Raw genomic sequence first — 27,997 nt, 5'->3', positions numbered from 1 at the left:
CGTAGCCCCTGTCCTAGAACTGATAAAGTGTACAACATATTACAATGAAATGCACAGTAAATACAACACACAGCACGACACTTAAGAATCCAAAATAAAAACACAAGATCTGTCCGTCAAAATAAATGTGTTTTTAATGGACAAATAAATATAACTTCAGTGTCTTTTTATGCTGCAGCAGCAGATGGTTAAATGTGACGGAGTCCTCAGAGGACCCCCCCCCCCCGTCTGGGGAACAGCTTGCCAATAACTGCATCCGGCAGAGCAGACCAGTCCACTTACATTGACTTAATTAAAAAAACAGGACCACCACTTTTTACTTTATTGGAATCAACACAGATATAAGATCAAATGTACAAGTCCTAAAACTCCACCTTTAAAATAAAGGTCAACTCAACACTGTCCTGTTGTAATAATTCAGGCTAATGACAGTTTTCTACACACACTAAACAATAACGTACGAGTAACTTGGTGATATGACTTCTGCTCTTCGATCATCAGTTAGATTACAGGTAGGTGCTTTAAATCTTTGGAATCCTTCCGCGCATAGCAACACTTCATACATTCTCTCAGTGCACCCTATCAGAAAGGAAGTTGTTTGTAAAGGAAATCCAACAACGAACAGTGATAATGGGCAGAACAAATAAATATTTTGAGTCGAGGATACAATCCCCACTGGCCTGTTTTCAGATCTGTGTGTGCTTTAGCCAACTTCTCTGACTGTAATCGTCATGCCATACATGACAACGCACATACAGATCTGGGACCAGCCTAAATCATGGGCAATATATATATATTTTTTGGGGGGGGGGTCAGTGCCTGATTTGATTTGTGTAGGTCTCTCACAAGTACTTGCTTCATAGACCATGGAAACACATTTCTGGTGGGTGGCCTTTGGACTAGGACTGACAGTAGAGAGCATGTAGAAGTACAGTTTAGTACAAGCAAGAAAATATATATCTGCTATTACACACACTACTAGCGTGCTCCTATTTTAACTCTTTCCTGCTCGATGTTTCAACTGTAGATCAGTGAAAATAAATAACTCCAAATCAACAGTATAATGTTAAACAGCATCACAGTAACAGGTAAGTAAGTAAATGTGTGTAGGTTAAATGTTTTGGAAAGAATCAGTGGTATTGGGACCTGGGTCAAAGTATATATATTTGTAAACTTTATTAAAATACTGCTAACACCACACACCCAGTGTGACAGTTATCAAATGCCAACTATAAAATGCATAGTGTATGGGAAAGAAAACAAATATTATTTGTTGACCCAGGTCTGGTTGGAATGTCAGGTTGCTGTAGTAACAAGGGGTCCAGTTGGTCAGCAGAACAGCGGCCCAGGTTCTTCATGCTATGTAGGGTGCCCCATAGGGGGGAGGAGCGTTCTTGGATGGAATAGACATGGTGTCATCATATGGGGGTAACAGTACCTGGGAATACAGAATAAAGGGTGATCAAGACCAGACTCCTCTAACGTGTGACTGACAACAGAACACAAAGTGTTCAAAACTGTTTGACATGGTTACAATATATTTAGTCACTGGCAAAGACTACAAGCAGTAATATTGGTAGTGGGTCAAACAGCAATTGGTCAAATATACTCTTGAGGATAAAGTGAAAATAGTGTGAGCTCTCAGAAGTGACACAATGGTCATATATAGAGAGGATGACAGATGATTTCAAAACAGATATGTAATGATTATATAATAGTCTGGATGGGAGAACAGAGAGAAATGAGAGAAGACGAAGAGAGAGAACGGGAGACCGTGAATGAATATGGTACAAGTTTATTGAGAGGCCAAATCTATAGAGAGGGTCATGAATGAATGTGGTCCAAATCTATTGGAGCGGGTCCAGACTGAAACCAGTGAAGTGAAACAGAGTGATATTCAGTTTGGATTCCAGGCTGTGACTGTGGTTCTCAGACAGCAAGTCAAGTCCACTGTAGACTACATTCACATCCTATCTTACTGACATGAGTCAGGTTCAGTCAGCCAATTCCTCTGTGTCTTTGACGAGGTAAAGTAGAACTCCGTCTCAGATGTCCTCTCTTCAGACTACTACACTCTCTCTCTCTGGGGAACCAACCAAATACTATCATGGGAAATGGCTGGCCGTGTGTGTGTGTGTGTGTGTGTCTCAGATGTATGTAACCCATCCTGGTTTTCCTACTGACACAGAGACATACTGTAAGCAACATCTATGATTCAATGCATTTTCGATGGACAACACCGTCAGTGGATACTGTAAAATATGGTTAGAGAATGCCATTGTCATCCTCACACACAACAGTACGGCACTGGTTAGGGGCATAATGGCATTACAGTCCAGACTGGAGTCCATGTCAGGGTGGACCTTTCTGATCTCAGACCAGTGATTTAACACTACACATTGTGCTTGATGTCCTGAAGCTATACTTCACGGGGTGGTTTCCCAGACACAGATTAGGTCTAGTCCTGGACTAAAAAGCAATGTGTGTCTGGAAAACCGCCCCCTCGGTGGCTCCGCTCAGTCCAGACATACCGACTTTCAGAAATGTGGAAGACATCACATCTACAGTAGGCTATCCCCAATATTGTCTTACGTCAGATAGCGCGACTCCATCTGCTCTGTTCGAGGGCTTAGCGTCGTGTAGGAGTAACGCCACCTGTCAGAAGGCAACGCAGTGTCCCTGATTATAATAACCTGTCAGTAATACACAGACGGCTGCAGTCTACCTTTATACATGAAGTGTGCAGCCGGTCTATCCCCACGATAGATTTAAAAGGAATGGACTGGTGTAGGAAACTTCCTCTAAATCCCTCAATCAACAGCATTTAAGTTCAGGAGGGGAGTAAGGGAGTGCACACTTCAGGAGAGAAGTAGGGAATCAGAACACTCTCGTAGACTGGTGGTCTACCAGAATATTGTCTGACCACTTGCCCACTGGAAGCCTTAATTGAAAAGCCTAGACCTACGGAAAGCATGGCAGGCAGTATGTTGTTTTTCTAGCACATTTGACTAATGATTTGAATGGTTAAAAAGAGCAGTCTCGTCCAGTCCCTTCATAGCTAAGGTGTTTTACACATCGAGGACCTGAAGGGCCTCAGCTTCTCTAGACCAAAACATCACGTCATTCCTCTGCATAAGGGGTAGGCAATAATTTTTTCTTTAAATAGGCAAGTCAATTAAGAACAAATACTTATTTACAACAACGGCCTACCAAGAGGCAAAAGGCCTCCTGCGCGGACGGGGGATAAAAATAATAATAATAATATAGGACAAAACACACATCATGACAAGAGACACTACTACATAAATAGAGACCTAAGACGACAACACAACATGGCAGCAACATGACAACACAGCATGGTAGCAACACAACATGGTACAAAAACTAGATTTAGATTTTTGGTCTGGGGGCCGGTACATAAAAATAGTTTGTATGCTGTAAATTGACCACAACTAAGCCCAAAGAGAGATTGTATCACACATGTCCATTTTAAACTGAAACATTAAAAACTTGCGGGCCATCTATAGCCGTCCCGCGCTCTCCATCTATAGCCGTCCCGCGCTCTCCATCTATAGCCGTCCCGCGCTCTCCATCTATAGCCGTCCCGCGCTCTCCATCTATAGCCGTCCCGCGCTCTCCATCTATAGCCGTCCCGCGCTCTCCATCTATAGCCGTCCCGCGCTCTCCATCTATAGCCGTCCCGCGCTCTCCATCTATAGCCGGCCCGCGCTCTCCATCTATAGCCGGCCCGCGCTCTCCATCTATAGCCGGCCCGCGCTCTCCATCTATAGCCGGCCCGCGCTCTCCATCTATAGCCGGCCCGCGCTCTCCATCTATAGCCGGCCCGCGCTCTCCATCTATAGCCGGCCCGCGCTCTCCATCCATAGCCGGCCCGCGCTCTCCATCTATAGCCGGCCCGCGCTCTCCATCTATAGCCGGCACGCGCTCTCCATCTATAGCCGGCCCGCGCTCTCCATCTATAGCCGGCCCGCGCTCTCCATCTATAGCCGGCCCGCGCTCTCCATCTATAGCCGGCCCGCGCTCTCCATCTATAGCCGGCCCGCGCTCTCCATCTATAGCCGGCCCGTGCTCTCCATGTTCAAAACAAACCATGAGCATCATGAACCATTCGTAGTGGCTTGGAATAAGGTTTATATTCTGGGGACAAATAAAAATGTAATTTACTTAAGCCTACTCCATCCCTTTTAGATATCAAACTCTTGTCAATTACAACAGTATATAGTGACACATTCTACTGGTAGAACAAAAAGTCCTGATAATGGTATTGTTCTGACTCTCATCGTTGAGGTACAAACACTGTTCTGACAACACCTTACTCTCCTCTCCTACACCTGCATTGTGACATCACACAGTAACAGTCTTCCCTCAGGCTAGCTGGATGAGCAGTGCTGCAACGGTCTGATCGCTAAACTAGATCCTTGCCATGTTTTCAGGCTGTATTTCTCCCCTCCCCTGGTTCAACAGTGGATAACGTGTTGTAATATCTGCAGCGGAAGCAGAGGATAAGCAGCCAGGTGGCCAAGCTTGGGCTATATGATACCAGTAGGAGAAAGAGAGAGACAGACCGAGATCTTTTCAATGAGTAGGTGTACTGCAATGTACTGTAGCCATATTAATGAGTTTGCCAGTGTGGACTGGAGCCTCATCCACGCAAAGCCCCTTACTACAGCCCAACTTACTACAACTTTATACTTCCTTCCTATACTGACATGATGGCTTAACTGTTGGAATGTGCTCTCCCTCACCGTCTTGAGGGGAACCTAACCTACGCATAATATGAACCTGATCCGTGACCTGGATTAAGTTCATCCTTTTTCCATTGGATGTGAGGTTTCTATGTTTTCTTTGTAAACACACAACAGCATCACACCGAGATAAATCTGTCATAAAAAAACATCTAAAGATTTCTCCAGAATGAAAAGCACAAAGCAGAGGGAGTTTATGAGGAAGGGAGGGTGATTATAGAGTAGATGAGATGTATCATATGAATACAAAAAGATATATTATGATAATACAGCACTGGTAAACATCTAGATTGTTTTCAACTCTGCAAGCAAAGGGTTAGAGTGAATAACAGAAACAGTATATTTTTTCAGCTGCTGTTTGAGTTGGAAATTACAACATTATTGTAGGAGTAAATGCAATGTCGATATTTGCGGAAAAATATAACTGTCAAAAAGGTGGTTAGCATTCACAGAGGTGGTTTGTCTTGAGTATATATCAGTTTCTTTCAAACCCAACTAACTGAACAGAGGAAATATACTACATTGTATTACCCTGTAGTAACTACAGCAGACTGGTAGAAAACAAAAAAACAAACCCACCATGTCATAATGTAGGAATTGTCATTTATGTACTTTACAGCAATTGAAATAGATGCTTGTGTCCTGTGACTTACCGTGGTGTCATTAGTAGTGACGTATATCAGGACTTCTGTGGTGCTTCTTGCACGCACATACCGGTAGCAGTTCCACACACACGCTATCAGGTACGCCTGCAAAGGGAAAACCATTGTCAAAGACGTAAAAGAAAAGAAATGTCAGCTGCTGATAAAGTTAAGGTACAGTATCTGTCAAAGGCTAAATATTCATCTTAATCCAAAGGGGTACTGTATAATTAATTCAGAAAGCATTCAGATTCAATCTCCAGCCCAATGCAGAGGGGTGTCATTCATTCACAAAATTACAAGACTCAATGTCCAGTCCATTGCAGAAAGGTATAGTATAGTACAGCTCATTCAGGAGAGTGGCACAAAAACAAGCTTGGGTAGCTTTCTGTGGTTCTGTCCTGTCCAGCCAAAATCATCTGGTAAAGCAGTAGGCAACTATAAAACAGTCTAGGACTGAGCTCAGCTGTATGTATTCACAGTGCATTCGGAAAGTATTCAAACCCCTTGATTTGTTCCACATTTTGTTACGTTACAGCCTTATTCTAAAATGGATTAAATTGCCCCCTCCCCATCAATCTACACACAATACCCCATAATGACAGAGCCAAAACAGGTTTTTAGAATTTGCACATTTCTATATATAACATTTACAAATGTTTTCAGATCCATTACTGAGTACTTTGTTGAAGCACCTTTGGCAGCGATTAAAGCCTGGAGTCTTCTTGGGTATGGCGCTACAAGCTTGGCACACCTACATTTGGGGAGTTTCTCCCATTCTTCTCTGCAGATTCTCTCAAGCTCTCTCAAGTTGGATAGGCAGCGTCGCTGCTCAGCTATTTTCAGGTCGGGTTCAAGTCCGGGTTCTGGCTGGGCCACTCAATGACATTCAGAGACTTTCCCAAAGCCATTCCCGCGTTGTCTTGACTGTGTGCTTAGGGTCATTGTCCTGTTGGAAGGTGAACCTTCGCCCCTGAGTGCTCTGGAGCAGGTTTTCATCAAGGACCTCTGTACTTGGCTCCATTCATCTTTTCCTCGATCCTGACTAGTCTCCCAGTCCCCACCACTGAAAAACATCCCCACAGCATGATGCTGCCACCACCATGCCAGGTTTCCTCCAGACGTGACGCTTGGCATTCAGGCCATAGAATAATTCAATCTTGGTTTGATCAGACCTGAGAATCTCGTTTCTTATGGTTAGAGTTCATTAGGTGCCTTTTGGCAAACTCCAAGTGGGCTGTCATGTGCCTTTTACTGAGGAGTGGTTTCCGTCTAGCCACTCTACCATAAAGGCCTGGTGGAGTGCTGCAGAGATGGTTCTCCTTCTGGAAGGTTCTCCCATCTCCACAGAGAAACTCTGGAGTGCTGTCAAAGTGACCATTGGGTTCTTGGTCACCTCCCTGACCAAGGCCCTTTTCCCCCCGATTGTTCAGTTTGGCAGGGCGGCCAGCTCTAGGAAGAGTCTTGGTGGTTCCAAACTTCTTCCACTTGAGAATGGTGGAGGCCACTGTGTTCTTGGGAACCTTCAATACTACAGAAATGTTTGGAACCCTTCCCCAGACCTGTGCCTCGACACAATCCTGTCTCGGAGCTCTACGGACAATTACTTCAACCTCATGGCTTGGTTTTTGCTCTGACAAGCACTGTCAACTGTGGGACCTTTTATAGACAGGTGTGTGCCTTTCCAAATAATGTCCATTCAATTGAATTGACCACAGGTGGACTCCAATCAAATAGTAGAAACATCTCAAGGATGATCAATGGGAACAGGATGCACCTCAGCTCAATTTAGAGTCTCATAGCAAAGGGTCTGAATACTTATGTAAATAAGGTATCTTTTTTATTTTTAATAAAATGTGCAAACATTTCTAAAAACCTGTTTTCGCTTTGCAATTATGGGGTATTGTGTGTAGATTGCTTAAGAAAATGTTTTATTAAATCAATTTTAAAATAAAATGTGGAAATAGTGAAGGGGTCGGAATACTTTCCGAATGCTCTATATATATCCCACTGCACACACCACTTAAATGAATTGACACCTCTGTCAATTTTACGGTCTCTTCAACAATGTGCAGTAAAAACTGTAGACCTCCATATGGTATATACGGTCTATAGACATTCTGTAAGAAATTCCAAAAGACATTCCTCAACCTGCTAAACTCACATACAATCGTCAACCCTCTGTGGATGATATGCTGGTAGAGGTAGCAACATCTATACAGAACAATTATCACTCACTGACAGCTGAGCTACGTATCAACCCTTACTTTTGGATTGGACCAGAAGTAATAGAAACGTGTGGTCATCCGCATTATTATAGCATGTTTGCATTAAGATGCTCTCAGTAAGGTATCTCCACAGTTTTACATGGTGACACAGAGCCTTACTGAAGTCTATAAAAATAAAACACATCCTCTTTCTCTCAATCTGTTTCCCTCCATCTGGATGGTCTTTGTACGACACAGGAGCTCTGTCGCGGCAGCCTAATAGAGCTAGCAGGCCATTTACAGGGGCTTTTACAATGCCATAAAACAGAGTTGTATAGTGTGTTGGGACATTGGTAGTTGGCATCATCTGACAGTTTGTCAGAGCTAATGTGAAAGCTTTCTAACTTGGATGGGCCAAGAGCAACACTGACAAGGGCACTGCCTCAATGGCTCCCATTATGGTGTTATGAAAACAGCCTTGTGAAACGGCTCCTGACAGATGTTTGAACCTCTGCAGAACCCTCTGTCCGTCCGGCAAAGGTTTCTGCCATAAAAATAACCTGAATAACTTACCCAGATGAACAACATTTTCCTCTCACACAGCATAAGCACCGTTTTGTCACTCATACAGTAAGTAACAAAACTTATACAATGTGTTAGGAATCTGTGGTAGGGAAATGTGCTTTTGTCAGTTCAGTAGCAGTTACCTTGAAGGTGAGAATGCATCCGATGAAGAGGAGCACGATGAAGACCAAGCACACGTTGCTCATGGCCATGATGTCCTCTTTGTAGGGGAAGTTCTCAGGCTGTGAGGGTGACACCAGATAGTCAGACAGACAAAATCAGCTGCAGTGAGATTGGGGGTAAAGAGTGTGGTGGCTACATCAAAAATGGCACACTATCTAGTGCATTATACAGGCAAGAGTGTCATTTCAGGGACTTTATTAGAATAATAGTTTGACTTTGGAGTCCTTCTTACCAGTTGTTGGAGGTAATCTTGTATGGTGTTGGGGTAGACCACAATACTAACAGCCACCAGGGTGTTCAGTGCACAGTCAAAGACTTGGTAGCAGAAGAATGGGATGATCCAAGCAGCATGTTGCTGAAACAGGAAAAAACGTTTTATGTTAGCCACGAGGGAATAGCATCTGAAGAGCTGCAGCTGCAGGAAAGACTAATATATCTATCTGAAAAAACAATGATTCAAACAAAACGTTCTGAACGATGCATTAAACGTAAATCAATGTGTTTCTGGTGGGAGGTTTGGTAAACTTCCTCCAGTGGGACCCAGCCATTCAAGACCATCTCTGTAAATCTTGATTTGAAAGTTTGGTTTTAAACTACATTTGGACAATAATGTGTAAACTATATTTGGACGATCCTCCTAGTGTCTTCATCTGTATTAATTCTTACGAGAGCAGACATATACCAGTACAAGCAACAGCAGAACGCTATTGATGTGACGTTTACTTACCTTATACGCACCGTAGGTCGCCATCCCAGAAATTAGTATCATCAGCAACGAGATCGCTGAAGCAATACACATGTCTGGAATAGAAGGGAATCATACTGTATACAAGGTCTGCATTCAAATAAATTAATAACTGTAGCAAATGATGAGAAAATCACTTGGTGTTTGCCCTTGGGTGGTGATTGAATTAATCTCACAGTAATTTATAATCTTATAATAAACTCAGCTCATTCCTAGTTTGACACTGATTATGTGAAAATGACCCAACTTGCTCTGAGTAGATGTAACCTGATCTTGATACTATGACATTGAGTGGATTTCACAGAAAACAAAAATACTATGTCACCGACTGTCAGCGTCACAGTAATCCTGTCCATCTGTGCACAGCCCAGAGAACACAGTAGTCTGCTCCAACAGAACAGAACAAAAGCCAGTCTGCTTTAGTTCTGTAACTAGCCTGAACTGAATCACTGCCTGCCTCATAGAAATGTGCAGTTCCACCTGTCATGGCACATTGATTTAAACAGGGATGGCCGTTCTAGTAATTATATTTCTATGGCCTGCCTAATGCAGGGCCAGTTGGACCAATGGCAAAAGAGATCACAGGACCGCTTAATCTGACTGGAACTGGGTCAACTCAGTCAGTTTCAATCAGACACTACTGTACAGACAACCAATGGCAGACATGTTCATTTGGCCAGCATATGCTGCTACAGTTCACTTCCAACCTGGGCAAGACCTAGCTGATTTAGCAAGTCTGTGAAAATACCCAACACAACTGAACATTAGACATGCGTGCCCACGGACAGAGATTTGATCGGCTTTATTGTGAAGTGAGAGAAATACTGACTATTGGCTGCTTTCAATGATATCAAGTGATTTTTAAAACCAGTAGTTTTGGCATTGATACGTAACGCCATAGTAGTTTCCATCGTTGTCATCACATACACAACAGACAGAGGAGTTGGCGAGAGCACAAACACACTGGCCCGTCAGGCTACTAAGGAGGCGTGGGTAGGCCTATGCAGCGTCACACATCTATCCCAGCATAAAGCTATAGGCTACTTACTGGCGTCATCCATGTCATCTAAGTCGTTAGCCAGCTCAGCGCTGGTCAGATGGTACTGGTCAGGATCACCCAGGGCCGTGACGAGGATGAGTAACACCACCGCATTGATCAGCTAAAGGACATTAAGACATAAGGACATTTAGACTGACAAACAAGATCGGAATAGGATACACATTAATAGATCAACGTTAGGGAAAGGTTCAACTTCAACATGAAGGAAAGGCTCCACAAGCATTTGATGGCATTGATCAGCTAAACACAAAGACATCAGGACCAGTCTGACTGACAGGAGGATACAGATACATAATAGCTCACCCAATAATAACTTGCTCACCCAAATTACTTAATTATAGGATTCATTACTTAGGAACTGTTTGGCTGTGTTCCAGGTAAGGAAATAGTCATTTTATAATTTGAGTGAACCACCTCTAACTCAGCAGTGTAGGCTGACATTCAATTTAATGTCAACATGATGGAAGGACTCCACAAGGATAGTAATGGTGCATTAACTTTTGAATTAATTCTACATAAGTGCACAATGGAAAATGAATTATTGCCATAGCCTAAAGGCGTCTACCTGACTGACACAAGACCTGTAACCTGTCCTGGAGGGCTGAGTGTACTGAACAATTCATTAACGTTTTTTCCCCACTGGTGTTTGGTTACGTTAACCCCTTCTTGGACTCCTTAGCGGAATAACTTGTTCGTCCATAATTAAAACAATCCATTAAATACATGTTATCACTTGCAGCCAAGCACAATGAGACTACTTTCTGCTGGATAAAAATTAACATTGAACATGGAAAAACGTCCTACAAATAATAACACTGTTTTTGTTGGTTGTTGAGCCAATCTAAATAGTGTTGTGAATAATAGCGACTGTGAATGCTCACCATATACCAAACCCCCAGGATAACGGTGCCGGTGCGGACATGACAGCACAGGCAGCATCTGGTGGAATGCCATCGGTCCCACGGGGAAATCATATTTTACAATCCAAGGATGAGGCACTTCACAGATATCTATATATAACTGTTAATGATAAACAATCCAAATAGATCGAAGTGAATTTCTTCTCCGGCAAGCGCGGTGTCGTCTGCTATTAGCGATAACACCCTCGCGCCGGCTCTAGTGATCAACTCAGGCAAGTAGCAAACATTGGAGCATGTGACCTGAGCTGGATAGGATCAAGAGCCGGTGATGTAACTAGTTGTTTCGAGAATAATGTTCCCATCATCCCTCACCAAAGCCGGGAAATTTAAATAGTTGTACTGTAGCTGCCTGCTATGTTTATTGGGATATGTTGAATGAGAATATTCACACGTCACAATGCCTTTCTTTATGATCTTTATGGTAGAAATTAACAGAAATGGCATATTTGAATCTATTGCATTTGGAACATTCTGACAATAAAGACAGAGGTAAAGGACAAGTATCAAACACAACTTAAATAATTCAACAGACATTACTGTCCACAATCAGGAGAAATGGAAGCAATTCACATTTCCAGAGGAAGAAAGACAAGTGGAGAAAGGTTCAGGGTGCAGAATAAACATGGCCCAACATAAGACAATACATCAAAACTGTTGGTAGAGCACATGCCTACATTACCCAACCAATTAAGGCATCAAATTGTATTCCTGATTACTGCATCATTACAAGTACATCATTGATTAAAGCAGTTTGAAACCATCCTGTCTACAGGACTAAACATTACTTTTCACTACACACCAATCAGTTCCTAAAAAAACAAACTGAAAAAATCGTTAACTGAAAACAGAAATACAAAATGGACAAATCAAATATAGAAAAGGGCCTTTATTTTGTATTATTTTTTACATATGGCTTGAAGCGTTTTTATTACAAAGAGGTTACAAAAGGTAAAGGACTTTTGAATCATCAACCACGGGTGGACAGGACAACACAGCCATCAATGGTAGAAGCAACTACACATCTGAGCACAACACCGATGGTCAAAATAACAGCAAGTAACTGAAAGTATGTCTCTTTTCCATGTACAGCAGAATAGTAGAGATACCACTAACACCACCTGCACCCAAATGCTAAACATGATTCCCTTGGGTCGTGTTCATTAGGCACCAAACAATACAACATGGACTGAAACGGGGAGGACTACCTAAACTGGTCAGATAGCAATCGCTTATTTAGTTTTTCCCTTTCAAAACAGTTTGCTGCCATGTGTCCTATTGAACACGACCCTATAGTGTTGGACTTGAACTTTTGAGCATGAGTCACTGCACCAATATGGTTAATGATAAACAGCAAACAAAGACTGCAGAATAAAGGCCAGTAATGTTAACGTGACTCAGCTGAACCTTCCTCTATAATATTAATCTCAAAGCCACAACATCCCAATCACTATTAAATCAGGATTTATTAGTCATTTTCTAGATGTCTAATCCTCAAACATGATCGTTCGAAAGATTCATTGGAATTGGAAAACAGTTTTCATATGTGTGCCCACACTACGATATTGATCAGAATCGCAGAATTTAGCTTTACAGTTAATCTAGATCCAGTCTGCTTGACCAGGCTGCATTTTGGACATGAAGCTGGCCGGTCAGAACTTAGAAGTTTGATATTTCCGTTTTTTTAAAAGGGCAAGTATTTAAATGTTGCACAAACAGGATGAACAGCTGTTTTATCCAAAGTATTTTGCATAACACTTCATGTTCATGACTCCAATTCATGTTTCTCTTCTTGCCCGCTTCTTCTTCATCACTGGTTTGGAAGGCTGGCTCTCTTCTATGGGGAAAAACACAGGGAGATAAGTCTTACAATACAGGACTCCTAAGACAAGATACAGGTTGTTAAAAAATAAAACAAACAAATAAGACTTTAGAACAAGGAAGTGTGTAGAATCCATTCCAGAAGGATCACCAGAGTGAACATTTTTGTTCAAGCCCAGTACTACCACCTAAATCATCCAATCAAGGGCTTGGATTAGAGGTCGACCAATTATGATTTTTTTTAACGCCAATAGCGATTGGAGGACCAAATTCAGCCGATAGCGATTAAATCGGGCAATTTTATTTATTTATTATATATATATATTTGTAATGACAATTACAACAATACTGAATGAACACTTATTTTAACTTAATATAATACATCAATAAAATCAATGAGAACAAATGAAAGCTGGTGGTTCCTTTTAACATGAGTCTTCAATATTCCCAAGTAAGAAGTTAAGTTAGTTATTATAGGACTTCTCTCTAAACCATTTTTATTTCATACACCTTTGACTATTGGATAGGCACTTATAGGCACTATAGTATTGCCAGCCTAATCACAGAGTTCATAGGCTTGAAGTCATAAACAGCTCAATGCTTGAAGCACAGCGAAGAGCTGTTGGCAAATGCAAGAAAGTGCTGTTTGAATGAATGTTTACGAACCTGCTGCTGCCGACCACCGCTCAAGTCAGACTGCTCTATCAAATCAGATATATTTAGAATAACGCAGAAATACGAGCCTTAGGTCATTAAGCCAAATCCGGAAACTATAATTTCGAAAACAAAATGTTTATTCTTTCAGTGAAATACAGAACCGTTCCGTATTTTATCGAATGGGTGGCATCCCTAAATCTAAAAATTGCTGTTACATTGCACAACATTCAATGTTATGTCATAATTATGTACAATTCTGGAAAATTAATTACGGTCTTTGTTAGGAAGAAATGGTTTTCACACAGTTCACAATGAGCCAGGCAGCCCAAACTGCTGCATATACTCCGACTCTGCTGGCGCAGAACGCAAGAGAAGTGACAATTTCCCTCGTTAAAAGAAATTCATGTTAGCAGGCAATATTAACTAAATATGCAGTTTAAAAAATATATACTTGTGTACTGATTTTAAAAAAGGCATTGATGTTTATGGTTAGGTACACATTGGTGCAACGACAGTGCTTTTAATTTCACGAATGCGCTTGTTAAATCACCCCACATTTGGCGAAGTAGGCTGTGATTCGATGATAAATTAACAGGCACCGCATAGATTATATGCAACGCAGGACAAGCTAGATAAACTAGTAATATCAACCATGTGTAGTTAACTAGTGATTATGTTAAGATTGATTGTTTTTTAAAAGATACGTTTAATGCTAGCTAGCACCTTACCGTGGCTCCTTGCTGCACTCGCGTAACAGGTAGTCAGCATGCCACGCAGTCTCCTCGTGGAGTGCAATCGGCCATAATCGGTGTCCAAAAATACAGAAATCGTCCCTAATTAATTGTCCATTCCGATTAATCGGTCGACCTCTAGCTTGGATATTAACTGGAGTGTAACAAAAAGGTGCAACCCCGTGGGGGAGTGGATTGAGAAAATGCACAGTGTAGTGAAGTTTGAGTGGAGGCTGAGAGAGAACTGCAGCCCTGCCTGTATACAGCCTTGTGTTTTTAGGGTTGCAACATTTCAGTAACTTTCCCTCTGAGGATTCCCGGACTTCCTTCTTATTCCAAAATTAATTCCAGGAATCTTCTAAATAGGATTTCAGGAAAACCTGAGAATTTTGGGAAACTTACAGAAATTTTGCAACTGTATGATTGATACATTAAAGAAAAGGGCTGATGCACTAGTTCAGAGCTGGGATAGCCAATCAGACTGAATAGAGGGAGGGGACATCTGGTAGTAATAGCCTAGCCTAGCTGCTTCCTACGCCTCCAGAAATGAATAGCTACATGTTGCCACAACTAGGGGACGACATCTGGTTAGGAAGAAGGTGAGCAGGCAGCTTGGTGGCCCAATCATTCACACAACATGGCAGCCCTGCCCAGGAACAACACCAAGCAGCCCACTAATTTGTCTAGATCTGAATGGTTTGAGGGCAAGGTAAAGCTATTCCTTCTTTAATATTAATGTTTCTATTGTGATCATAGTATAGCAAGAAATGAGTGGGGATACAGAATAGAGGAAAGTATAAAGTGAAGTAAGGTGTATGCTGGGATCGGACCCCAGCTGCTGGCGGAGATACGTAGTCCAGGGTCTGCAGCACTACCACTAGACCAGACTCCAGTGTGATTCACACTTAGTTCACACTGATACACTTACTATGTGTTGGAGCAGGTAGACTGTTCTGCTTGGCAGTAGGCTTTGTCTCTGCAGGTTGGGGTGGCACTTGTGCGATGGGGGCTGTGTTCTGAACCACCACTGGTTGCTCCACTCTTGCCTGGGGGAAGAGGAAACCTTGGGATTAAAGAGGCTGTAAAGAACCTCTGCCTCTGGGGGTGCTCTTGGGCCAACAGGGATCCACTAAACAGACAGAAATTGTGTCCTAAATGGCACCCTATTTCCTTTATTGTCCTTACGAGCCCAAGTCAAAAGAAGTACACTATTAGGGAATAGGGTGCCATTTGAGACGCAGACAGAGGTCAATAGAACAGTGTCACCAACCTTCACAGCAGCAGCGTTGACAGCCTGGACAGTAGGAGCAGCAGGCTCCTGGATTGGCTGCTTCTTCACCTTGGCCTCAGTAACAACCTTTTTACTTGGGTCCTCTGACTCCTGTCAATAACAGACAGACCAAATTTGAACCAATCAGGAAGGTCACAGGTAGCAATGACCCAATGAGGGACTCAGCAATATAGTTCTAATGAGTGATGGTAACAGTTTAAATTAAGTTGCTCTATTCCTGTGTAATAAGACTAATTGCTATAGTAACATCGTAATAATGTTATAGGAATCCAGTAAGTGCTTAGTCTACGGTGTTACCTGGACAGTAACTACAGCATCTTCAGCTTGCTTCTTCTTCTTCTTTTTCTTCTTTTTCAATTTACCAGTTCCATCAGCAGTAGTCTCTGCCTTTTCTCTCTCTTCAGATACCTGCTGTGAAACAACATTCAAAGTACAAAACTAAATCAAATATTTGACAGATCTAGACTGCTCAACCCAAATCAACTTAACCTGACAACCTTTCCCCAAATTGAGCTTAAAAAGTCAAAATAATAACAAGGGGAGTGCGTACAGTAAGCAGCAGATATTTGTTTATACATGAGAAGGCTCCTGAAATGTAAATGTGCAGTTTTGTTCGTCAGAGGCTTTTAAAACGAAAATCCCCAAATCACTACTACTACTCCGTGCAGAACCTTGTAGAGGATAGAGCATGGTCTTTGCAAGCAACTGTTGCACTGCTGTCAAACTAGTCCCATTTCAAGAATGTAGTGCACACTACCAGTCAGTCTATCCTCACATATGCATAAGGTTAGAGGTTTTTAAATGCAACATTTAAATTAAATCCCTGACATCTCTCTCCATGATGAAATGTTCTGTTTAACCAGGAACATCGCTGGAGATGGTTTCTTTCTCTCCTCAACTTCCCTAGATTATATTTAGAGTATTTAAATATAACGCATGTTATTTATTTAACCAGGAACAGGCCCTTGATGTTAGAAACCTCTCGTGAGGGGCACCTAAAAAGTGATGTCACAACTGGCGACTAACCTTGGCAGTCTCTGGCAGGGGCTCCTCGAGGGCAGGGGGGACAGCCTCTACTGGAGCAGGGAGTTCCCCATAGTTCTCCCACTCCTCCGCTGGGGCATTCCAGTCAGAGCACCCATCTGCTGCAGCAGCAGACCCATCACCATCTGAAAACACATCCAGAGGAAAGCTCTAGTTATAACACATCACAAATACACAACCTTTACAACACATGGTACAGACAGAGATGATGATTTTCACTCCTACAGCAGTCTCCTGACAACAATACAGTTGGACTGTGCAGAATCACTGATCACCTTGCAAACCGTATAGCTACTCATTATGTGATCAAGATATAACCAATTATGTGCCACGACCTGTTCTATAATCCCTGCTATTTGACTTTTATTGCCAGTGTAAAGTTGTTTTACTTACTCAGACCAGACCACTCATCTTCCACTTGGGGCTTAGGCTGGCTGGGACACAGCAGCTGGGGTTCTAAAAACAAATCACATCTAAAAGCTTTAAAAAGAGCAAGGAAGTGTGTTTAATTTGAAAACATTTTGTGAAAGCAGAATTTCAGGTCATCCCACCCCCTAACCTTTGAACACCTAACAGCTAATTCCTAACACCTAATTCCTTGAACAGCTAATGGGTGAAAGCACAATTGTTTTTAGACCGAGCACACATCGACTTGGCTTCATGGCGGACTATCAACAATACACTCACACTAATATGGCCATATGATTTTTTAAATAGTTTTAATAGGTAATTTTTTTCATATTATACAATCTGATTAAATATATATACTGCCCTACAAAGGCAAAACGCAGTAACTAAGTATTTGTTTTACTGAAAAACCTGACTTGTATTTTTCTGTCTAGACAGACAGCCATTTCTGATACTCCATGATACACTCTGATTAACTGGCTTGTTCTTGTGTCAGGAAGCTAAATACCATATTAATCAGATAATATACATGCCATTACAACAGATCAAATATTTTGACCAAATTCATAGTTTGTGCATTTTGCCTTTTTAGGGCAGTATACTTGTCTGTACTGTAAACCATGCCATCTAGAGGCCAAAAGGTGATCCTACACCAGGAGTATACAACGAACATTCAGTCTATTACCTGATGTTATCCCCACATCAATGACAGTGCATCCTCCTAATAACACATCGCAAAAGAAAACCTCAGTGAAAAAACTCCTGCCAGTAAAAATGTAATTGTACTGTGTAAACTTTTATGTATCCCCTGCATATGACTAATAAAGTTTGATTTGATTATATGTACAGACGTGGACAAAAGTTATGAGAATGACACAAATATGAATTTTCACAAAGTCTGCTGCCTCAGTTTGTATGATGGCAATTTGCATATACTCCAGAATGTTATGACATGAATCAGATGAATTGCAATTAATTGCAAAATCCCTGTTTGCCATGGAAATGTTTTTTTGGGGGATTCAGTTCATTTGCACTGCATTTCAGCCCTGCCACAAAAGGACCAGCTGACATGTCAGTGATTCTCTCGTTAACACAGGTGTGAGTGTTGACGAGGAAAAGGCTGGAGATCACTGTCATGCTGATTGAGTTGGAAGCTGGAAGCTTCAAAAGGAGGGTGGTGCTTGGAATCATTGTTCTTCCTCGGTCAACCATGGTTACCTGCAAGGAAACGCGTGGCGTCATCATTGCTTTGCACAAAAAGGGCTTCACAGGCAAGGATATTGCTGCCAGTAAGATTGCACCAAACATTTATCAGATCATCAATAACTTCAAAGAGAGCGGTTCAATTGTTGTGAAGGCTTCAGGGTGCCCAAGAAAGTACAGCAAGCGCCAGGACCATCTAAAGTGGATTCAGCTGCGGGATTGGGGCACCACCAGTACAGAGCTTGCTCAGGAATGGCAGCAGGCAGGTGTGAGTTCATCTGCATGCAGTGAGGCGAAGACTTTTGGAGGATGGCCTGGTGTCAAGAAGGGCAGCAAAGAAGCCACTTCTCTCCAGGAAAAACATCAGGGACAGAGAAAAATCCTGCAAAAGGTACAGGGATTGGACTGCTGAGGACTGGGGTAAAGTAATTTTCTCTGATGAATCCCCTTTCTGATTGTTTGGGGCATCCGGAAAAAAGCTTTTCCGAAGAAGACAAGGTGAGCGCAACCATCAGTCCCGTGTCATGCCAACAGTAAAGCATCCTGAGACCATTCATGTGTGGGTTTGCTTCTCAGCCAAGGGAGTGGGCTCACTCACAATTTTGCTTAAGAACACAGAAATGAATAAAGAATGGTACCAACACATCCTCCAAGAGCAACTTTAGTGACGAACAATGCCTTTTCCAGCATGATAGAGCACCTTGCCATAAGGAAAAAGTGGCTTGGGGAACAAAACATCAATATTTTGAGTCCATGGCCAGGAAACTCCCCAAACCTTAATCCCATTGAGAACTTGTGGTCAATCCTCAAGAAGCGGGTGGACAAACAAAAACCCACAAATTCTGACAAACTCCAACCATTGATTATGCAAGAATGGTCTGCCATCAGTCAGGATGTGGCCCAGAAGTTAATTGACAGCATGCCAGGGCAGATTGCAGAGGTCTTGAAAATGAAGGGTCAACACTGCAAATATTGACTCTTTGCATCAACTTCATGTAATTGTCAATAAAAGCCTTTGGCACTTATGAAACGCTTGTAATTATACTTCAGTGTTCCGTAGTAACATCTGACAAAAATATCTAAAGACACTGAAGCAGCAAACTTTGTGGAAATTAATATTTGTGTCATTCTCAAAACTTTTGGCCACAACTGTATATATGCAGTGCATACTCCAGGGAAATATTACTATTATCATTACCTTCAGTCCCCTGCCCCCAGACAGCGGTGTCTTGGTTGCTCTCAGGAGTGGTCCAGTGCCCCTCATCAGGAAAAATGGTAAGGGCTGGGGCCTCTTGGGCTGTCACAGCAAGGTCAGGCCGTTCTTCAGTCACTACCAGAGCCTCCTCACTGCTGATAGCTGACACCAACACACACACATTTAACAACCTTCAAGAACATCCACACATTGGCACCACTTTAAATAGTTTGCCAAAGAAAATGACTCCAACCAAGTACTGTACAAGTAAGAGCATGTAGCTAATTTGTTTTCTTAACATGGGACATGATTTGACTTCTCCCTTTCATGAACTTCTCTCCTAACCCTTAATCAGATGCTAATTTTAATGAATGTGTATTTTTTACCTTGAGGTCTGACTACAGCAACAGCATCTGCTTTCTCAGCTTTGGTTTTGGAGGATTCTCCTTGGGAAATAACAGTGTTGTTTGAAGGCAAGGCTGTAGCTATATTTCCATATACATTTATATTTCCTATTTGCAAAGGGAGAGCAGGTCAACACAAAAAGAGCAGTAGCCTGGAATCCAAACTTATATGCTCAGTTTCTCTACTGTTTCAGTGGGAAAACACATGTCAGTTTGGATTCTAGGCTAACAGAGCAGTTGACAAGCAGCACCTCTCTCTCTCTCCTCTCTCCCGCTCAGAGTCCTCCAGGGTATGTACTTACAGCAGGTCTGATCAACAGGGAACCAGCAGAACTCAATAACAGGAGAAGACCGAGTAGCAGTCTCCCTGGATGCCAAATTAGTCTGTTTACCAGTGGTGGAAAAAGTACCTTAGCTGTCCACCTGGTCAACTGCCATACTTGAGTGAAAGTAAAGATACCTTAAAAGAAATGACTCAAGTAAAAATCACCCAGGAAAATTCTACTCGAGTAAATGTCTAAAAGTATTTGGTTTAAAATGTACTTAAGTGAAAATGAAAGTATAAATTCCTTATATTAAGCAAACCAGATGGCACCTTTTTCTTGATTTTTTTATTTACAGAAAGCCAGGAACACTCCAACACTAAGACATAATTTACAAACAAAGCATGCGTGTTTAGAGAGTCCGCCAGATCAGAGGCAGTAGGGATGACCAGGGATGTTTGGTTGATAAGTGTGTGAATTTGACAATTTTCCTGACCTGCTAAGCATTCAAAAATATAACGAGTACTTTTGGGTGTCAAGGAAAATGTAAAAAGTACAATATTTTCTTAAAGAACATAGTGAAGTAAAAGTAGTCAAAAATATAAATAGTCCAGTAAAATACAGATACCCCCAAAAACTACTTAAGTAGTACTTTAAAGTATTTTTTACACCACTGGTGTTTACAGAAAGTTTGTGAAAGTGTGAGTCTTTAACCAAGCTCAGCTGCAGCCTTTTGCCAGCAGAGAGGTATACCATAAGGAGATAGACCAAGCTAGCTTTACCTTTCTTCTTCTTCTTTTCCTTCTTCTCAGAAACAGACCCAGGGGCTGCAGCTTTGGGGCTGGCCTTGGTTGACTCTGTGGGAGGAGTACTAGGCAGAGGATCCACTCCTCCAGGGCTCCCTGACCCGTCACCGGAGGACTTGTCTTTACGGCGCTGCTCACGCTTCTCCTTGTTACTGATCTTGGTCTCCCAGGTGCCTGATACTGATAGACATGGAAGGTTAGTTGGAGGAATTTAAATAGGCCTACATCTCGTGTTCAAATCCACTGTTAGAATGTCAAGGCTTTGAGTCCGGTTTCCCAAAACCATCTCAAGACTACGTTCATCGTTAGAACCTTCTTAGGAACACCGTTACATCTCTGAGCTGTTTCCCAAAACCATTATATCTAAAGTTGCTCTTAAATACTCGTCATTTAACAACTGCCTCAGACCACTCACTTATAATTCAGTGTATCACAATTCCAGTGGGTCAGAAGTTTACATACACTAAATTGACTGCCTTTAAACAGCTCGGAAAATTCCAGAAAATGACATAATATAATAAATATAATATATGCCATTTAGCAGACGCTTTTATCCAAAGCGACTTACAGTCATGTGTGCATACATTCTACGTATGGGTGGTCCCGGGAATCGAACTCACTACCCTGGCGTTACAAGCGCCATGCTCTACCAACTGAGCTACAGAAGGACCACATCATGGCTTTAGAAACTTTTGATAGGCTAGTTGACATCATTTGAGTCAATTGGAGGTGTGCATGTGGATGTATTTCAAGGCCTACCTTCAAACTCAGTGCCTCTTTGACATCATGGGAAAATCAAAAGAAATCAGCAAAGATCTCAGAAAATAAATTGTAGACCTCCACAAGTCTGGTTCATCATTGGGAGCAATTTCCAAATGCCTGAAGGTACCACGTTCATCTGTATAAACGATAGTACGCAAGTTTAAACACCATGGGACCACGCAGCCGTCATACCGCTCAGGAAGGAGACGTGTTCTGTCTCCTAGAGATGAACATACTTTGGTACGAAAAGTGCAAATCAATCCCAGAACAACAGCAATGGACCTTGTGAAAATGCTGGAGGAATCGGGTACAAAAGTATCTATATCCACAGTAAAACGAGTCCAATATCGACATAACCTGAAAGGCTGCCCAGCAAGGAAGCAACCACTGCTCCAATTACCACCATAAAAAAGCCAGACTACGGTTTGCAACTGCACATGGGGACAAAGATTGTACTTTTTGGAGAAATGTCCTCTGATCTGATGAAACAAAAATGGAACTGTTTGGCCATAATGACCAACGTTATGTTTGGAGGATAAAGGGGGATGCTTGCAAGCCGAAGAACACCATCCCAACCATGAAGCACTGGGGTGGCAGCATCATGATGTGGGGGTGATTTGCTGCAGGAGGGACTGGTGCACTTCACAAAAAAAGATGACATCATGAGGAAAATTATGTGGATATATTGAAGCAACATCAAGACATCAGTCAGGAAGTTAAAGCTTGGTCGAAAATGGGTCTTCCAAATGGACAACGGCCCCAAGCATGCTTCCAAAGTTGTGGCAAAATGACTTAACTTCTTGGCGCATCCATCCCGTTAGCGGGATCATTTGTCAACATCCGCTGAATTGCAGAGCGCCAAATTCAAATACTAAAAACAATACATTTTCAGGAAATCACAAGTGCAATATAGCAAAACACAGCTTAGCTTGTTGTTAATCCACCTGGCGTGTCAGATTTCAAAAAAGCTTTACAGCAAAAGCTATCCAAGCGTTTATGTTAGGACATCGCTCAGCAGACAAAACATTAAACAGCTAGCAGCAAAGTAGATTGGTCACGAAAGTCAGAAAAGCAATAAAATGAATCGCTTACCTTTGATGATCTTCGGAAGTTTGCACTCACGAGACTCCCGGTTACACAATAAATGTTCCTTTTGTTCGATAAAGATTTTCATATCCAAAAACCTCCATTTGGTTAGCGCGTTTTGTTCAGAAATCCACAGGCTCGTGCAGGTCATGACAGGCAGACAAATTCCAAATAGTATCCGTAAAGTTCGTAGAAACATGTCAAACGTTTTTTATAATCAATCCTCAGGTTGTTTTTACAATAAATAATCGATAACATTTCAACCGGACCGTAGCTTTTTCAATAGGAGAGAGAGAAAATGTCTGCTCCATGCTGTTGCGCATGCAAAACTCTGCTGGCACCCAGCCATCCACTGACGCGATGTGATTGTTCTTGCTTATTTTTCCGAATAAAAGCCTGAAACTATGTCTAAAGACTGTTCACACCATGTAGACAGGAATCGGGTTGATATCCATTTAACTGGAGAGAAGGCATGCAATGGAAAAGGGAGATTTGTTTCTCTTAGGCACTTCCTGGTTGGATTTTCCTCAGGTTTTTGCCTGCAATATCAGTTCTGTTATACTCACAGACAATATTTAGACCGTTTTGGAAACTTGAGTGTTTTCTATCCTAATCTAATGCAATTATATGCATATTCTAGATTCTGGGCCTGAGAAGTAGGCAGTTTCATTTGGGTACGTTTTTCATCCAAACATCAAAATACTGCCCCCTACACTCAACAGGTTAAGGACAACAAAGTCAAGGCATTGGAGTGGCCATCACAAAGCCCTGACCTCAATCCTATAGAGAATGTGTGGGCAGAACTGAAAAAGAGTGTGCGAGCAAGGAGGTCTACAAACCTGACTCAATTACACCAGCTCTCTCAGAAGGAATGGGCCAAAATTCACCCACCTTATTGTGGGAAGCTTGTGGAAAGCTACCCGAAATGTTTGACCCAAGTTAAACAATTTAAAGGCAATGCTACCAAATACCGATCGAGTGCATGTAAACTCTGACCCACTGGGAATGTGATTAAGTAAAAGCTGAAATAATTCTCTAATTTTTCTGACATTTCACATTCTTAAAATAAAGTGGTGATCCTAACGGACCTAAAACAGAGAATGTTTACTAGGATTAAATGTCATTAAATGTCAGATTTTAAATGAATTTGGCAAAGGTGTATGTAAACTTCCGACTTCAACTGTATATATTTTAATGATATGGAAATCAATTTCATGTTAATGCAATTGAGTTCACTATTTGTAAGCTACCGATACATTTTAATATATATTTCATGGTGTAACATGTGCACAATCTGAATTTGGTGCATTATTATAGGGTAAGCGATAGAATAAGCTGCCTCAATATTTGTAACCATAGGTGATCTCTCTTGGAGCTGATCCATCCTCAGTCTTGTGGAATAATTCTAATGTTAAGGAAAGTTTGGAAAGGGAGAACACTGATCCTAGGGCAGTGCACCCCCGCAAAAAAAGAAAATCCTGGTAAAATTAGTCTATGAATGCATGAATGATTGATTTCATCTAATACATTAAAATATGAATCATTTAAATTTCTCTGCAAGGACGTAATATTTATCTGTAAATGTAAGCCCCCACTGCGCTTTGCTATGCACAAATGATTGAAACACTTGGTGATATTAGTGGTGGTGTTTTATGGCATACCTTCCTCTGATTCCTTGCCATGAGAAGAAGCAGTCTTAGCCTCCTTTACTGCCTGTTTTTGCTTCTTCTTGGTCTTCTTTACCTAAACATAGAATTCAACATGGTGGATTAATGCGACAAGGCAAAGAAAGGGAAAGTGGTAACAGACTCATCACCCCCTGCACCATTAGAAACAGAAACCCCATGTTATTAGTCACTCAATCAAGTAAAACACTGTCAAGCTTGGTCTAAAAAATATATATACATATGAAATCACAAATCTGTCTACCAAGAGCCTTTAACATGTAATTTATAGGCTATACAGTCCTTACAATCTCAAATGCTATAAATCAAATAAAAAGTTATATTTTAATTGTCAGCCCCTCAAAGCAGATTGATGCCAAAAACAACTATAAAGAGCATTGACTGACAGTCAACTTGGTTGAGAGCTGTATTTGATCATGGAGGAGCCACATTTGACACTAGCTAGGTAAGGAAACCATCTGTCCCATCCTTTAGGATTTGCTACATCTGCAAATTAATATCTGGCAACCAGACACCGCACGCCACAGGACAGTAGGCGCCCGAAGGGAGGCAGGCCTCTAGTCTAAAAGCCACATCATCACTAGTAAAACTCTACTACAAACGCTATAAGGCCGGTTCTCATCTTCAAGGCATGTTTAGTGCAGAAGTTGGGATATAATGTAGCTAGCTATAACCAAGCAGATCTGAAATTATTTTTCATACAAAGGAATTTGTTTTGTATACAACAGATTCAACTGTTTCACTAGTCTCCTAGGCTTGCATACAAGCATTTGCCTCAAAAAGCAACATTAGGCCTACCTCAGAAGCCTTTTCTGTCTTGATTTGAGGAGAATGATGTGGCACTACTGGCAGGTTGTTTTCAGTCACTCTGACGTCCTCTTGTAGCTCAGCAACTACACTACCATTTGGCTGTGATTTCTGTGGGGCAAAAGAGAAGGCTGAATTTAAAAACAAATATTAGTTTGGCTCATGTGACACGTTAACGTTAATCTAGCTAGCCTAATCATGCTAATGTCGGCTACTACTAGCTAGCTACTGTGACAGAGCTGTCAAAATTAGTTAGTAAGCAAACATTGAAAACGTTACCTTTTCTGTAGTTTTCCTTTTCGTTTTTTTCGGTTCCTCTGTTTTTGCCACCTTGATAGGAGCTGGTTTAGTGCTTTCAACGGTCTCAACTTCAACTATGGTCGGTCGCTTCTTGAAGAGCCCACGACATGCGGAGGCCCACATAGCCACCATTAGCACGAGCCCAATGCACGCTGCTAAGAAGATCAACCATGGCGGAATCTCGGGCTTCACTCCAAAATTCACCCCGAGTTCTGAGTGCAAGAGATCTAGGCCAGTGGAAAGAAGCTCATTCAGGCGACCTGCTATCAACTTGACCTGTTGACAGGTCGCGTCCTGCCAGTTCTCTGCCATTTGGGTTGATCTCGATGATTGACAGAATATGCAAAAGTTAACGTTAGCCGGCTAAAAATAACGGTTTTGACAGTGCAAACAATAAAACCACGATCATCGCTAGCTTGTCAGCCACCTAGCCGCTAACGCGTTAGCTAGCTGTCACTCATGTAACATTTGAGTCCGTCAAAATGGGTTAGCCTCGTATAGCTAGCTAGCTGTTTGTCCAGCTCGTATGACTGATGAACCGATTTCTTGCCCACTGATAAAGCAAGAAGGTTGATTTTAAGGAGCAACAGAAAAAAAAGGCAGCGCTTAGCACGATTGGTGCAACGTCACGGAAGGAGGAGTCCCTCTGAAGTCATGATGAATTTCCTCATACAGACGAGAATGGTGGTCCTGGACTAGAACAATATTAATTGGGGTTAGTTATCAGTATATTTGATTTAAAGCTATGCTCAATGGTGAATCACATACCTTGAACCAAACTGAACCATAACTGTCCACCCGGAAAAGTGGAATTTGTGGCCTGTTGTATTGTATGCTTGGATGTATTTGCACATTCTAAATCTTTGCAGTCTAAAATTCTCAAAGCCAGGTTATCAGCATGCCTAGCACTTATTGTGAGGGCATCGATTTAAACCATATTCAGAAATACATTCTACAACAATCAAGGGACTAAAAAGATAATTTGCATCCAAGTTTATTTTGAAATTCCCTACTCCCCTTATACAAGAAAAATAATAACTTTCCACCAAGGCAGCAGCAAACTGTCAGTGATAGTAAGTATTCTGTTTAGGGCAAGGAACAAAATCATAATCAGTGTTTTTTTTATTTATTATACTTTTACTTTTTAAATACTTCTACTGCGGTCCTCTTTGGCTGAGCTTCGGCACAGTTTGCTGTCAAGCCAAATTCCTGGGAAGTAAAAGGTTTAAGCCAATAGAGCAGAGGGCTTCAACTTTACAAAGCCAATGCAGGAATGTATATTACCTTCAGAACTAAAAAAATAATAAAATAAAATAAGAACAAGCCGTCTGTGTTCACAACACAAACAAAATAACCACCAGGGGAGCGACAGCATTTTTGTATTTTCTTCGATTTCCATAAAATTGTATAGACAAAAATCAAATCTACAAAAATGGAACTAGGTAAATATTACACAACAGGTAAACATGTTTGTCAACCTCTACACAAAACCAAAGTTCTTGGTCTTAATGGCTAGTAAGAGTTTCTGTTTTAGAATCTGTTTGGAGGAGTAGAGTGGCACGTAGAGACGCGAGATGCAGGTGTTGGCTGTGGGCAGGTGCTGGTCATCCGGAGGCCTGATGGTGATGGAGGGCATGGGCTGGAAGCCTTCCTCACTGGCTGGCAGAGACGGACTGGAGGTCCAGAAGTACACCTGCAGAGAGGGAGAGGAATCAGATGGTATTGGAATTTATATTACAGATTGTACAGATAAAAATTACATGTAATAAACTGGGACTGAAAATAATTTCTTACCAGATCTTGCCTCTCAGTCATGCTCATCTTCTCCACAATGGACCAAAACCAGCGTTTGAACTGCAACAACTTATCAGCATTTTCCCCTGTTGAGATTCAGAGTAGGATAACAAAAATAAGTGACTCAATCATCAACCATAAACTCAAACACATTTAAGTCATGTAAAACTACAAACTGTTTGTTACAAGACTTCCAACTGCATAGCTGAAAAAAGTGTAAGGGCAATAACCAAAGGAAAACTAAAAAGATCCAGGTTTCACAGTTCTAGGATCAGGTCTCCCTGTCCATATAATCTTATCCATTGTGATCAAAAAGGCAAAACTGATCCTACATCAGCACTCATACTCTGAGATTCTTTGTGAATACGGGCCAAGGTCTTTGTACCAGATTCATCATTGAAGGAAGTGAAGCTGATGAGCATCTGCACGTTGACCTCTCCACAGCCATTGACCAGCAGCCTGAAGTCCTCAGCTGTCAAGTCCTCCAGGGCGTTCTTAGGAAGGACATCTAACAGACCCTTCCTCATTGCCTAAGACACAAAACAGTATTAACATTAAACGTCAACATTACAGTACACACCCCTCCCCTTCTTATCAGCTGAGAGAGAACAAGGTATTAATCTCACATACATGTACATACTACAAAATGGTCTCTGT

The 27,997-nt window shown here is 41.7% G+C and overlaps 3 protein-coding genes across 24 annotated transcripts in view; all 3 read right to left on the bottom strand.

The window, feature by feature from the left end:
- Nucleotides 1-116: 116 nt before the first annotated feature.
- Nucleotides 117-11,391, bottom strand: LOC118379587 (lysosomal-associated transmembrane protein 4B-like). 2 transcript variants are annotated; one of them, XM_035766609.1, is made up of 8 exons: nt 11,048-11,391; nt 10,155-10,266; nt 9,089-9,162; nt 8,594-8,716; nt 8,322-8,420; nt 5,420-5,515; nt 2,593-2,655; nt 117-1,438 (listed from the first exon to the last, which is right to left on the bottom strand). In XM_035766609.1, exons 1-8 carry the CDS (start codon nt 11,138-11,140, stop codon nt 1,355-1,357), a joined length of 744 nt encoding a protein of 247 aa, XP_035622502.1. In that variant the 5' UTR covers nt 11,141-11,391; the 3' UTR covers nt 117-1,354. The 2 variants fall into 2 exon arrangements, with proteins under 2 accessions (XP_035622502.1, XP_035622503.1); XM_035766610.2 differs by lacking the exon at nt 2,593-2,655 and having other exon boundaries at nt 11,048-11,316.
- A 566-nt stretch (nt 11,392-11,957) lies between these two features.
- On the bottom strand, nt 11,958-26,123 carry LOC118379586 (protein LYRIC-like). 4 transcript variants are annotated; one of them, XM_035766606.2, is made up of 13 exons: nt 25,526-26,123; nt 25,238-25,357; nt 24,416-24,497; nt 20,883-21,086; nt 19,820-19,879; nt 19,437-19,595; nt 17,721-17,756; nt 17,021-17,083; nt 16,610-16,752; nt 15,881-15,991; nt 15,563-15,673; nt 15,221-15,338; nt 11,958-12,920 (listed from the first exon to the last, which is right to left on the bottom strand). In XM_035766606.2, exons 1-13 carry the CDS (start codon nt 25,856-25,858, stop codon nt 12,862-12,864), a joined length of 1,599 nt encoding a protein of 532 aa, XP_035622499.1. In that variant the 5' UTR covers nt 25,859-26,123; the 3' UTR covers nt 11,958-12,861. The 4 variants fall into 4 exon arrangements, with proteins under 4 accessions (XP_035622499.1, XP_035622498.1, XP_035622501.1 ...); XM_035766605.2 differs by having other exon boundaries at nt 15,881-15,994; nt 25,526-26,121; XM_035766608.2 differs by lacking the exon at nt 19,820-19,879 and having other exon boundaries at nt 15,881-15,994; nt 25,526-26,122.
- A 401-nt stretch (nt 26,124-26,524) lies between these two features.
- LOC118379585 (E3 ubiquitin-protein ligase UBR5) overlaps nt 26,525-27,997 on the bottom strand; it is a 47,264-nt gene continuing 45,791 nt past the window's right edge. For 13 of the 18 annotated variants that reach the window (XM_052489794.1, XM_052489796.1, XM_052489802.1 and 10 more), the window contains 3 exons: nt 27,687-27,870; nt 27,341-27,426; nt 26,525-27,239 (listed from right to left, as the gene is read on the bottom strand). In XM_052489794.1, the coding sequence (XP_052345754.1) occupies nt 27,027-27,239; nt 27,341-27,426; nt 27,687-27,870 (483 nt within the window). In that variant the 3' untranslated portion in view covers nt 26,525-27,026. The remainder of the gene's footprint in view (nt 27,240-27,340; nt 27,427-27,686; nt 27,871-27,997) is intronic. The other 5 variants (XM_052489801.1, XM_052489809.1, XM_052489810.1 and 2 more) reach the window with 1 other exon arrangement.

This window comes from Oncorhynchus keta, chromosome 31 (assembly GCF_023373465.1).
Source record: "Oncorhynchus keta strain PuntledgeMale-10-30-2019 chromosome 31, Oket_V2, whole genome shotgun sequence".
NCBI lineage: Eukaryota > Metazoa > Chordata > Actinopteri > Salmoniformes > Salmonidae > Oncorhynchus > Oncorhynchus keta.
Note: the sequence above shows the minus strand (reverse complement) of the source record. Positions and strands in the feature narration are given on the sequence as shown.